At 43.0% G+C, this 12,813-nt stretch overlaps 1 protein-coding gene and 1 pseudogene across 3 annotated transcripts in view; one reads left to right on the top strand and one right to left on the bottom strand.

Annotated features, from left to right (window-relative positions):
• Positions 1 to 5,810, bottom strand: part of tgfa (transforming growth factor, alpha) — a 30,044-nt gene extending 24,234 nt beyond the window's left edge. Inside the window, exon 1 of one of the 3 annotated variants that reach the window (XM_015343321.2) lies at positions 4,552 to 5,810. In XM_015343321.2, coding sequence (XP_015198807.2) covers positions 4,552 to 4,591 — 40 coding nt within the window. In that variant the 5' untranslated portion in view covers positions 4,592 to 5,810. Of the gene's footprint in view, positions 1 to 4,395; positions 4,495 to 4,551 lie in introns of those variants that run through there. The other 2 variants (XM_015343329.2, XM_069180720.1) reach the window with 2 other exon arrangements.
• Positions 5,811 to 10,868: 5,058 nt separating this feature from the next.
• On the top strand, positions 10,869 to 11,876 carry LOC138224210 (pyroglutamylated RF-amide peptide receptor pseudogene; annotated as a pseudogene).
• The last annotated feature ends 937 nt before the right edge of the window (positions 11,877 to 12,813 follow it).

Genomic DNA, 12,813 nt, shown 5'->3' with positions numbered 1-12,813 from the left:
TGGTAGGTGAGCATTTGTGCCATGTTGAGAGTCTCTGTGCAAATGCCTCTCTACTTTGATTCAGCGCTTCAAACAATGCTACCCACATCTCCACGAGCTGGTCTCTCCCCCATCATATCCCAGGAGTGGTGCTGGGAGTTTGTGTGTGGGTGGGGAAGTAGGGAGGGGGGGTTCAATTAATGTTTTTTTGACCCAAATCCTTTTGATATCCGCCCGTACCACTTGTTCCCCATCACACAATAATCCCGCTGATACTATAATTCATTTAAATCATGTTTCTGTGCTTCCGACTGTGTGGGAGGGGAGAATTGCATCTACGGCTGTAGATTGTTTTCAAGGGCTTAATTTAGCCATGAAATGCGGAAGTTGCATGCAAAGGCTACATTGATAAGAGCTGAGGTAAGCGCTCATTTGGGAAAACTGGTCAGGACTCCGTGATGTGCAGAATCGCAATCGTTCTTCACCTCTTCAACACTCCCAGCAGATGTTCAGCCCTACCACTTGCTGCCTGCTCTGCACGCGCACCCTCTCTCATTCCCCGCCTCTCGCACGAGCACGCACACCCTCTCTTATTCACCACCTCTCGCACGAGCACACGCACCCTCTCGCACAAGCACGCACACCCTTGACTTCCTTCCACCCCTAAACGAATCTGATTGATTTTCTTGTCCACCTGCTTTAATGCAAAACATTACTCGAGCTCTCTGTCCTACTCCCTCCAACTCCAGAAAGTGGCTGCAGACAGAGGGGGCCAGGGATATTCTGACAGGCCAGAGGGGGATAAGGAACTGGGTACGATATTGTGGGCTAATTTAGAACACAAGAACAGGTACAAAGGAGTGGGGACCATTCAGCCCATCAGGCCCATTAATTAGTAGTTAATTGATCCTATGATATCATCCAGCTGCATCTTGAGTCAGGGTATTGGCTTCAACAACATGGCTGGGTAGCTTGTTCCTGAATCCCCCAACACTTTGGGTAAAGAAATCCCTCCTGTTCTCAGCTTTAAGAGCAGTTCCAATTTAAACGCACTACCTAATCAATATTCAATTTTTTATTTTAGTAAGTGATTGCTCATAATTTATGCTCCATCCTGCATCATGAAAAATGTTTTTGTTCTGATTGAAACTATCCAGTGTTTTCTGCTGTGTAACCTGCTATTGCAGATATTTAAAACAATTCCTAGTATTTGTCAGTTTAACCCCTTTATATCACCTTTGGAATGATCAGCAAGTATTATTATCAACCCACAGAGTACTCCAGCCTTAGAATGTGAAAAAATAGCCAAATCAAATTATACATTCACCATTTACAAAATGTATTCCCAACTATACAATCTTGAGAATAATTTTCTTTCTTATCTGCTTATCTGGGGCATATTAATCCCCTCTCTCCAGGTCTCTGGAGAGGCTCTGATTTAAAGGGATCTGTAACATGAAAGCCGTGTGATTTCTTAGCTGAACAGAGAAATTAGGTCTAGTGGAGCCACCACTGATACTATGTACTGAGCCTTGCTAAAGTATACAGTGTATCTCATTTATTTGACTGCAATGTTTAAGTGAATAGATTCAGTTAAAACTGAAAAGTTAAAAAAAATAAATGTCTACAAAAATCACAGAGGAAAATTGGAAACTAAAACTTTAATTGCATAAGTATTCACTACCCATCCTTGAATATTAGACTAGATAAGTCTCTGCTTCACACACCGAGATAATACAGTCTTTTCATTTTGTAATTCAATAAAACTGAACAACATTGGAAGGGGATGAATACTTTTTCTAGGCTTTTGGCCTAGGCTCTAAATCAAGGCCCACCTTTTCCAAGGCCCTATATAAATGGCCTATTGAAATTCTCTAACTGGTACATCTGAATGTCATACTGTTTCCACATGAGCTGAAAACCAGGCTTGTAACTGTCTCCAGGTGTGATTTTGACCCACATTACTGTGCATGGTTAAAACTATATTTCTAAGAAGGAAAGTCAGCTCTTAAAGTGAGCTTGGTTTCTCCCTTAGTCACCAGGTACCTGTAACCCAAAGATGCACGGTGACCTCAAATGCATGATGATAACAGAGCTCATCAATGCTATGAAGAGCTTTAACCTTTGCGAGTGACTGGATGTCTGCATGCAGTAAGCAGGACACCTGTTCATGTTCCGAGACCAACACAAACAGTCTGGAGGTTTGGTCAAGACTGCATTGCTATAAACTGCGTGTTCTACTCATGTGACACCTGTGTTACATAATAGCCTTATATAACTATGCCCTCATAAAAAGGTGGAAAAATATTTTTGTTTCATGCATGGCATGCACAAAAAGGACTTTATTTTTTATAATAATGACTCATGTCAAAAAAAGTTATTTGCAGCTGTTTGACAAGGAAAGATAAAGTAGGCTTATGTCCTTCTTTCAGGAAAAAAAAAGTTTCAACACTTTCTAGAGGTCACAGATAGCTCGATAAATATTTTGCAATTTACACCTTGCAGCTGGACACACTGATCTCTTAAATTTCCCCATTCCAGGAACTCTCACAATCCATATCAGAACTGTAATATTAGTAGGTTTGACATAAAAAAAAAACTTTTCAATCTGACTTCAAGTTACTGGTGACTAGATGTTTCTGTGCAAGATTTTAATTTGGTAAGGTGCTTTAGGATTCCCTGATATGAAAGGCGCTATATAAAAATACACCTGTCTTGTCTGGAAGTGCTTTGAGATGGTGCACACTGTAGAAAGACTTACTCATAAATCATTGACAACACTATGCCTCTATTCTATAAATAAAACATCTGGAAATAAGCAAAGTTCTGGCAGTGAGTAGGGAAACGTGGTCTCTAGTCATTTAATTCAGATTAAATCACATCAAAACTGCCAAGCTGAGCACAAAAAGCATTCAGAAAAACAAATTGTGCTTATATAGAACAGCAAAAGCATGAACTAGTTCAAAACCTGTACCAATTTACAAATCCGCAAATAAACTTCAAAAACTGGGCTTACGTACGACAAACAATTCGACATGATTTCCATCAGAGTGCGTGTTTAGTTCTTTGATAACAGACTTCACGTGCACAAAAACCTTTTGCACAGAAATATATCCATATAACAAGGTGCTGAAAGTCAAGATCGCAAGATCTGCTTCTTGTTTTTAAACTCATGGTTTTACAGAGAAGAATTTAGTCTTTTCCAAAAACGAGGACAATGTGCTCTTGCTAGATATCACACCTGTCGTATTTTACAATGAATAAATAAAAACAAACCTAAAATACCTGCTTAGAAATGTACCATTAGAGAGCCCTGACAGAGAATAAGCAGCTGGGACATGGAGCACCTATCTGGACTGTGGGTGCAAGTGTGACTTGTTCATTCAATCAGAGAAGGCAGTTATTCTAGAAGAGAGGTCTCTAACCCTGATATTCAATCCACTTACTCTTATATGGTAGATCACCCTGAATCACCTGTTCTTTAAAGATTAGGGACACTTGTTTAAACAACTGATCAATTACTGTTTCAATGCAGGGAACACTGGCCCTTGAAAGATACTATGACTTCTGTTACAAATGATCTCTGACTGAACTGAACACACAACTTGATTATTTGATCACCGACGGGCCTTCAGAAACTGATAATGTAAATAATCGATAAACCTGCAGGTCCTGGGTTCTCCTCAGCTAGCCGATAAAAATGCAATATTGGGGCATGTATTTTGACCAAATCTGAATATGAAAACGTGCGAGCTTAAGTGAGAGAAAGAGCAGGTACTGTAGCTTACGCCGTAAAAGTGTTTTACAGCATTTCGAAATTGTACGGTGTTCAGAATTTATAACCGTCACGTGAGTAACATGGTAAAGGTCAGCAGATAAACACTTAGACCCGTTTTTTTAATATAAATACTATTCCTTTGCAAAATATGCAAGGTTAATTCTTGAATATTGTGTAACTGGGAATGAAAACACATTTCACTTGCACGTGAGACAGTGAGCAGTTAACTGGACTTTGTTCGCGATTGAAAATAAAATACATTTTGTACCGAAGAGCTTTAGAAAACCGCATTCTTAACACTAAGCTGGTACTGCACCCCCGCACGGCACTGACAGGCAAAAGAGCTTTGGAAAGTCGAGTGAACAGTGAGGGTAAGCGAGAAGTGAGAATATAAGAGAGAGCAATATACCTACGTCGACAAATAAAAAACAAGACCGGTCTGTCGAACCTTAGAGAACTACAAATAAACGAATTAATCATATTCAACAGATATAAATATAAAAAAAACAACCCCACTAACACCTTCTACGAACTTTAAAAACGCCTGGATTTCACTCTTCTGGGCTTTTTATTTTACCAAAACACCAAACAACTCCCATCTGTTGTTGATATATTGTTAAAACATCATTGTCACGTACGCTCTTGTTCGTCGGGCTCCTATAACCCTGGCGACATCTATCTCAGTTATAGTCGACAGATGCTGTCTTTTTCAGCTTCACTCTTTCAGAGACTGCGCTGACAGCGGCTTTCAGACAGTGCAGCTCAAGCTGAAAGAACAGTAACTGAACGCTCACCCATCAGGAGAAAGACGGCGTCCCAAAGTGGTCGACTCATCCTGGGGCTTTCCGGGCGGCGCAGGCTGCAACGGAACCGAACGGAACCCGGCTCCTGGACACTGAGACCTAGGCGGCTCGGTGGGGAACCGAACCGGGTATTCGGGTCCTGGACGTCTGTCTCTTCCCCGGACCTCCGGATTGGTTGCTGTGAAAGGCGTGTGGTGGGGTAACAGTCCCGTTTTGACTGAAATAAGTGCAGCTTTTCTTGATCTAAAACTTCGATTGTCCCTCGAAGAACATTATTGAAACAACAGCAAGTGCCGACCTCTCTTAGGCGGGTTTGTGGCTGTCGGACACCTTAGTCAGATGAGGCTGTACAAGGGCTGTACCCTTTCCTCGTTTCGAGCGTGTCCACCGGTATTTGTTGAAGGATAAACGGAGTTCAAGAGAAGAGTCCTCTCAGGTTCACGTCCAAACAATCCGGCCTCGCACTCAAAGCGTAGACTAACAGTCCGTTTGCTAGCACGCAGCCTAACAAATTTAAAATGAAAGCATTTAAATCTGTTACAATTGTCCAGTTTTCTCTTGCCGTTCAGTCACAGGCTTTCGTAGCTGTGTAGAATATAGATTCTCGTCTTCTGCAGCTTTCGGCAAACAAAAAACGCTCTTCGAGTGACTGTCCTGGCGACTGTCCACCTTCAATTTCGAGGTAAAATAATTAAAAAAACCAACCGAGGCGGCGGGCTAACGCCGGCGGGCGGAAAAGCCAGGTCAACTTGTCCACCGTGAGTGACAAAACGAAGGATGCCCCTGCCGTTGTGTCCTTACGAGCCGAAATTACCGTGAGGGTGTAGTACTGACATCCCGCTCACGCTACCATTCCAACTCTCTCCTACTCTTAGTGTTGCTGATTTTGAATTCAAAGTCAATTTCAAATCTTCGCTGCCATGGCATGTTTAACAGGTACGCGCACAGATCCACTCCTGCAGTCAGTCCGTACTGCTCTCCAGCTTTCTCTCTCTCTGTCTCAGCTCCCTGTTAACTCTTCCGTCAGGAGCCGCACACACGCCGGAGACAGGTGTGTCCGCCCCTATCGGGCCTGTTAGGGCATCTCGTAGCGGATGTTGGCTGTGAATGAAATTCCCCAAAACGAGCTGTCGGAATGGGTGCGTCCTCCTCCTTCTTCCACCTGTTATTCCCATTCCGTTCTTAATGTCAGCTCGATTACACCGCCATATTTCCCCGACGGCAGTTCAGCCCAAGTACGGAGTTGGCTCGCTCTGGGGTAACGCCTGTCCGAGACGACGTGAAGGTGCTTTCGATAAGAGAAGTTATAGAGTCAAACTCGACATTTGAAAAGTCTTGACTGTTTTTGCACGTACAGTATGAACCTAATTTCAGGAAATTAAAGAAATAAGCACTCTCCGAATTTTTCCACAAATATTATAGATGCATTATTTTCATAGTCACCTCAATATTTACAAGGTATACACAAGTAGCAAGCTTCACATCGATTATATTTTAACACATGATTATAAAGAGTAAGAAATATAACAATTACAGTTTAAGACTCGATACAGTTTATTACACTTTTTTTTTAGCTTGATCTGGTCAGATCTCAGAAGATAAGCACGTCTGGGCCTGGTCGGTACTGGAACGGGAGACCTCCAGGGAACACCAGGCTGGTGTACGTGGTGTCGGTGTACCAGTAGGTGGCGCTCTTACCACTGAACCCGAATTTCCAAACCGATGCCCCAGTATAGTGATTGTAGGAGGTTCTGCTTTTCATGTGAGATGGAAAACCGAGGTCTTTACTCTTTGGCCATTAAAGGCATTTTTCCAAACGGTTTGGGGGGTCAACCCTGTGTTTTGGCTAAAAAAATTAACTGTAAACTTTAACAGTGTAAATCTCCTTAGACGTTTTCTCTGAGTTCAATCGGCGAAGCGATCTCTCACTTTCCTCGTTTGGACTGCCGCGCAGAGGGGCTTCTCTGCGACTTCAGCTGCGGAAGAAACGCTTTACGATTCTTTGGGATGCAAAGTACTATATGAATGCAAGGAATTAATAGTTAAAAGGTGGGATTGATAGGCACCTAATTGACGCGAATCAAATTGTCAGGGAGTGTGTGTATTCAAATGTCCCACAGTATTCAGAGGCACAAAACTTGATTTATTAAAAAAAACCCAAGAAGATCACGTTTTTCCGTTTAATTACTATGGGGGCACTTCAGGAGAATACATACCTGTGATGTTTTCGTTGTTCAATTAAACCCGTTTGTAAAGTTTGTACATGGCGCCCCCTTCTGGCCACGCGTAAACATTCTGTTGCTGCTTCAACAGATCACAAACGCTCAGCTCCGCTGATATCATAACGTATCAATCATTACTTCAATTAGGCAGGGACGGGACGTAGTGCTTGTTGGCAAGATGTAATTCATAGACTGTCTCCAAATATCAGCGACTTCATTAAAAATAAGCGGGTTTAAGAGGGCTTGTTTCCAGGAAAGTCCCTTATAGACTCCACCCATGCTACATCGAGCAAGGGGGTACCGACCCTTCCTGTGTACCGTTTTGCTCAGAGAGTAGTAGTTTTGAGTGCATATGCTCCCAATACTCTTTGTAATGCTGCTTTGGATAAAAGCTTTTACTAGACGACTAATTGCATTTACTGCTATTACATCAATGTCACTGGATCAGGGTTCTCCGCAGTCTAAGTGCATAAAAAGACTTTCTACACGGAGGTATTTTACATGTAATGCTTTATCAAAGCTCGCCGCTCCCTCGTGCATGAGAATCTGATCACGTCTCATGTGCTGTTAGGCCTGAGGGCAATAATGCATTCATTATAAACCTGTGCTCGAAGCTAATGGCCAAAGCAATTAATCACGGGCCAAATGCATGTGTGCACTTGCCTGCTATGCTTTTGTAAACCAAGGAGGTTTACTAAGGAGGACCTATCTATCAATTAAAGGTAACATTACCCGCAGGACAAGCTGGGATCTTAGGAGAACATGATAGATGTCTTCTTTTTTTCTAGCGATTGACATCAATATTTAATCACCCAACACGTGTTTTCTTCTTGTGGGCACAAGCTGAGCGCTTTCACCCCCGGAGCAAAAGAGGCCGTGCATAATTAATCGTGCACGTATGAAAGAGTTATTCGTGATGAAAGAAGCACCTTTTAACAGTGTTGTATAGACACAGGATATGAACGCGTCGGGTCTGACTGATACTGACGCTGATCAAGAAATGATCCTTCCGTGTCTCTAAAAGGTTTCAGCCGTCACTGAGCCGCTCTTGGGAAATGAAAAGGAAAGAAAACTGAATGGGCATTTTTTTCAGGGGAGTAGAAGATTGTGCAGGCCGATGTTGTTCTCATCGATTAAGGAGCAGACTAGATGCGAGAATAACGACCGGTCATACAGTGAAGGAAGCACACAAATTTCTTTTTCACCACACACGACACCTCACCAACTGCCCGGACTTCATCCAGACGATTAGTGAGTTTCCAACGAGAAAATTCATGTTTAATTGGAGACTGTGGCGACACAACGTCAGCAGTAACGCAACTCCTCTTTCTTGGTATTTTCATCGTGTATGAATGAGCTTATTCAGTCTGACACATGAGAAGAAGCATTTTATGGGAACTGTTTCTTTGTATTTACATATTCGTTTTCATCCCAAATGTTCTCCAAATTCTGTACATACATTTCCCCCTCCCCTGAAGAGAATAACCCTCTTGGGTAACACAAGGCAACCATTATGAGCCAGGAGCTCCAGAACACAACACAGCAAATAGAGAAGTTAGGAATTGCTTTAGACATTTTAGGTAACTGAGATTGCACACGTCCAAGGTGGACAGCACCGTGTCCCTGATCACCATACTGGGGCATTGGTTTGGAGAGCGCCACCTACTGGGCGATCAACACAACTTACTGCTGCAACCTGCTTTTCCCTGGAGGTCGTTCTCCCCAGTGCTGACCAGTAAGGCCCAGAGCCTCGCAAATCCTTTGAGATCTGACAAAAACAGGCTATGGCTTCTCCTTCTTACAATGTTTCATTGCGAATATAAAATATCTTTTTGAAGAAGGGAATTTTGAGTATTCATGGGAAGAACCTTAATACATCAGAAAGAGGGCTGGTGAGAAGAGGCTAATAAGCCCAGCCTGGTTGTTAGCATCTAGCTGGTTTTAGGATTTTTATGGATTCTGCATGTGCTCTTTATTGACCAAAGTGCCATTAAGTCCTGAATCGAATGTCTCATTTGAAGGATGGTACCTCTTACCCAGTGTACCCTGTCACTATACTGGTTTAGAAATTCTGGTGTAGAGGGAAGAGCGCCACCTAGTGTTAGAAAGCAATCTGATTTTCATTAGAGGTCTCCTACTGAAGAAGCCTGCCATCACTTAGGGTGTGCATCAGGATAAGATCAGGCTGTATTGTAGTCCTGCTGCTACTTTTGCATCCCCAGAGTGTCAAAAGATTTATTCTGCCTATTTATTCATTGCCTATGCAAAAAGCAAAGAAAAATGACTGTGTGGTAATGGGAAAATACAGACTTCAATACATATACAATAATTCAGTACTTCAATATAATTTATCAGCCATACCAGGGTGGCTGAAGAAACAAATATTGACCAAAATGACCATACAGTAATTGACCATATAGTATTCACTTGTCCAATCTGGAGCTACTGAGGTATCTAGTCACATCTAGACAGGAACATATACAAGAAATTGTATATGGGCAATAAAGTGATCTTCTTTTTCTCAAGCGGTCATTCTCAGAGCATGTCTGGCAGTGTCTCAAAACTACATTTCAGATCAGATCACTTTATTGGCCCTATTAAATTTCTCGCATAAGGAATTTCTTTTCACATACCCCAGCTTGCTCTCCATGAGACACACAGACAGGGAGAGAAGCTTGGGGTCAGAGCACAGGGTCAGCCATTTATACAGCCCCCCTGGAGCAACTGGGGTTAAGAGCCTTCCTCAGGGGCCCAACAGAGTAGGATTCCTCTGCCGCCACGGGATATGAACCAGCAACCTTCCAGCCACAGGCACAGATCCTTAGCTACAGAGCCACCACACATTTTTTCCTGTACCACATATTGTCCCCAGTATTTGTAAGGCGCAGTCACCCTGTACTGGTAGTTGGCTCTCTGGAGTGGCCCTCTCTGAAGAACTTCCTTGATTCTGAGGGAGCAGCTTGCAGCAGCTGTATGAAACAGTAGCTGCCTCTCCGATCTGTACAATGTAGTGTACAATGTGTACAACGAGACTTTCCCATCTCTCTCGCCTTTATCCCATGAAGTCAACTAGTTATTTTTGAAAATAAAACCATTGTAGAACTGTCAGACATAAGGACAGGAATGCCACAGCACAAATACAAACCAGGGGCTTTTCTAAAAGGCCAAGGAACACATAAAATATCCTAAAATCAAGTCCAGTGTCCCTCTGTTTCCTGCATCATGGTTTACAACACAGTCCTGTTCTCTGGCTTCCCATGCATACTGTATGTCCTGGTTTCACAGTACTCTTAACATTTCAATATTTCATTTTACCTGAAATAATACATGAAGCTGCAGTCACACCTAGAGACAGCGATGCAGGAGAAAAAAAGAGAAAAAACTATTTTATTAACACCAGAACGCAAAACAAAGACGTTTTTGCAGCGCGATCACTAGGAATGCATGACTTAAAGCGACTGCGTGTTTCAAGATCATAGCAAGAATATTTACATAACACTGATGTCCAGGTTAGAATTTCAAATATAAAGGACTATTGTCTCCACCTGGTTTTTGTAAATCAAGTCAGAAACCGTTATTTTTCTAGCTATACATGCAGGTGCGTACGTGAACTAATGCACATATTAAGAGCGGTCATGTGTGTAGAAATTTTAAAAGCAACACAAGTTAGCTAATCCACGTCTCTCACCTCAACGCTAAATTCTGCCCGACAGGTTTGCTTGGCGCAGACTTGATTGACAGCTGCGGCTTTCACTCGCTGTTAACTGGAAGTCCAGGACCTGATTGGTGGACGTCGACGAAATCGAAGAGTTCAGGTCCGTATTTTAACCCACTAGCCCCAGTGGAGCAGCTTGTGTGGGCAGAAGCACGAGCGGAGGGCGAGCAGGCATTTCAGCACCGCCGAATGAGGACAGCGCCGAGCGCGGCTCCCGAACACGGCGCCGAAACGGCCAGGGTGCGAATTACCCAGACTACTCCGCCGGCAGCCAGCGATCGTTTACGGAAAGCAAAAGTATTTTACTTTTTTTTTTTAAAAAAGAGAATTAATTCAATTAAAAGGTATTTCGATTCGAAGACACATTACATCCGAAATCCTTTCCGGCAGGGTAAGAGTTCGATATGTTGTCTGTAATCCCATGAAATCCGTATATGGATCCAGGTGCATCATACGAAAAAGATAAGTAGTTCTTTTAACAAGACCGGAGTTGCAACAAAAGCCTGAAACTATAGTTAAGTCAGATTTTGTTGTCATATAAACAGAAAATACCTTATTTTTTAATTGCACCGCTTTATAAACAGGGATTCTCAGATAGGAACGCATTTTACGTCTGATTTTTTAAATAACCATTCAAAAAACTACCTTTCAAATGACCGTGGATGGATTTGGGTTTATAAAGCTAAAACGACTCCCGTTTTATACAGACACGTCTGACTATACATTTACGGTTCTTATATCCTTTTATTTGGCTGCTGTGATTAAACCGTTTCCTTCTCTGCAGTCATTTCCTGATCATTTGTTTCAATAACGTTTTGAGTGTTTTGCTCATCTTATTGCTCCCCATTTATTTCAATTAATAAATAATATGACGCGTTGAAAAAGGAAACGCGGACATAAAATATTTAAAATATCTGCTGTTTCTACTGTGGCAAAATATTTCCTAATGTTTTTTTAATGAAACATTGAACTTCATTTAAACGAAATTGAAAGCTAAAAGCTAAATTCTCGATTTGATTGTCTGGACATGGCTGAGAAATTTAACGTTACCCGGGAAACTTTGAACAGACTCCTGTCGCTTTACAACTTGTCCCGCCGGGAGTTTATCAACCTCTACGGCCTCCAGCCGCTTGTTTACGTGCCCGAGCTCCCACGCGTGGCCAAGCTGCTGTTCGTGGCTCTGTACGCCGTCATCTTCGCTCTCGCGCTGGCCGGAAACACCTTGGTGGTCTTCGTCATCGTGCGCAGAAAGTGCATGAGAACGGCCACCAACCTCTTCCTCTGCTCGCTGGCCTGCAGCGACCTGCTGGTGACCTTCTTCTGCATCCCCTTCACCCTTCTGCAACACGTGTCCTCCGAGTGGTTGGGCGGTAAGTGAGCTCCTGTCCAAGGCTAGTCGCTGGAACTCCTCTTCGCACAGAAAAAAACAGAGACAAAAAAACGTCTGACAAAGTCACTCTTAGCAGTACTGTGTACGGACTAGTAAGGTACTGGTCAGAGAACCGTTCTCTGTCTGAGGCAATAAAAAGTGTACCAGTTCCCAGCATCTCTAAATGAATACAGCGACTTAGAAAAACAACAGCAGGCAGAGGTCAAGGGTCTTAAGAGCAAGGCAGAAGATACACAGGGCTGTTCTTTGCAGTGTAAGGCTATAGAGCCCAGATTTGGTCGTGTTCCCCGAACTTTTTTCTAGGAATGATCAGAAGCCAATGAAAGGGTAGGGAAGAAAAAGGAAACATCACGTTCGAACGTGACAGGCAGTGGTTGGCTTTCTGGATGAGCAGAAATGCAGAAAAAAAGCCACGTTTGTCCTCTGTTATGTTAATGCTGCCACATTATTGTGTTTTTCCTTTTCACTCCACTGTATGTTTGCCACAGTTTATGGATCACCAAGGTGGCAATTCTGCTCCTCCTGGGCCACTCTAGGATCAGGGTATACGAGGTGTGTCAGTTCAGGAGGTACTTAAATTAGACCCTAAGGGTCCAGATAAAATCATTTTCTATGTGATCTCAGCTTCCCCCCTTGAGGTGACACAGTAGCGCAGTGGTTAGCATTGCTGCCTCACAGCTCTGGAGCCTTGGGTTCAATTCCAGACATGGGGTGCTGTCTACATGGAGTTTGCATGTTCTCTCTGTGTTCATGTGCGTTTCCTCTGGGTGCTCCAGTTTCCTCCCACAGTCCATTGGCTTTGGGGAAAATCAGCCTGGTGGATCTGTGGGCGTCCTGTCCTGTCTTGCACCTGTTGCTTGCCAGGTTAGGTTCCGTCTCCCCCACGGCACTGTACTGGATAAGAGATGAGAAAATGGATGGATCTT

This window comes from Lepisosteus oculatus, chromosome 2, assembly GCF_040954835.1.
Source record: "Lepisosteus oculatus isolate fLepOcu1 chromosome 2, fLepOcu1.hap2, whole genome shotgun sequence".
Classification (NCBI taxonomy): domain Eukaryota; kingdom Metazoa; phylum Chordata; class Actinopteri; order Semionotiformes; family Lepisosteidae; genus Lepisosteus; species Lepisosteus oculatus.
Note: the sequence above shows the minus strand (reverse complement) of the source record. Positions and strands in the feature narration are given on the sequence as shown.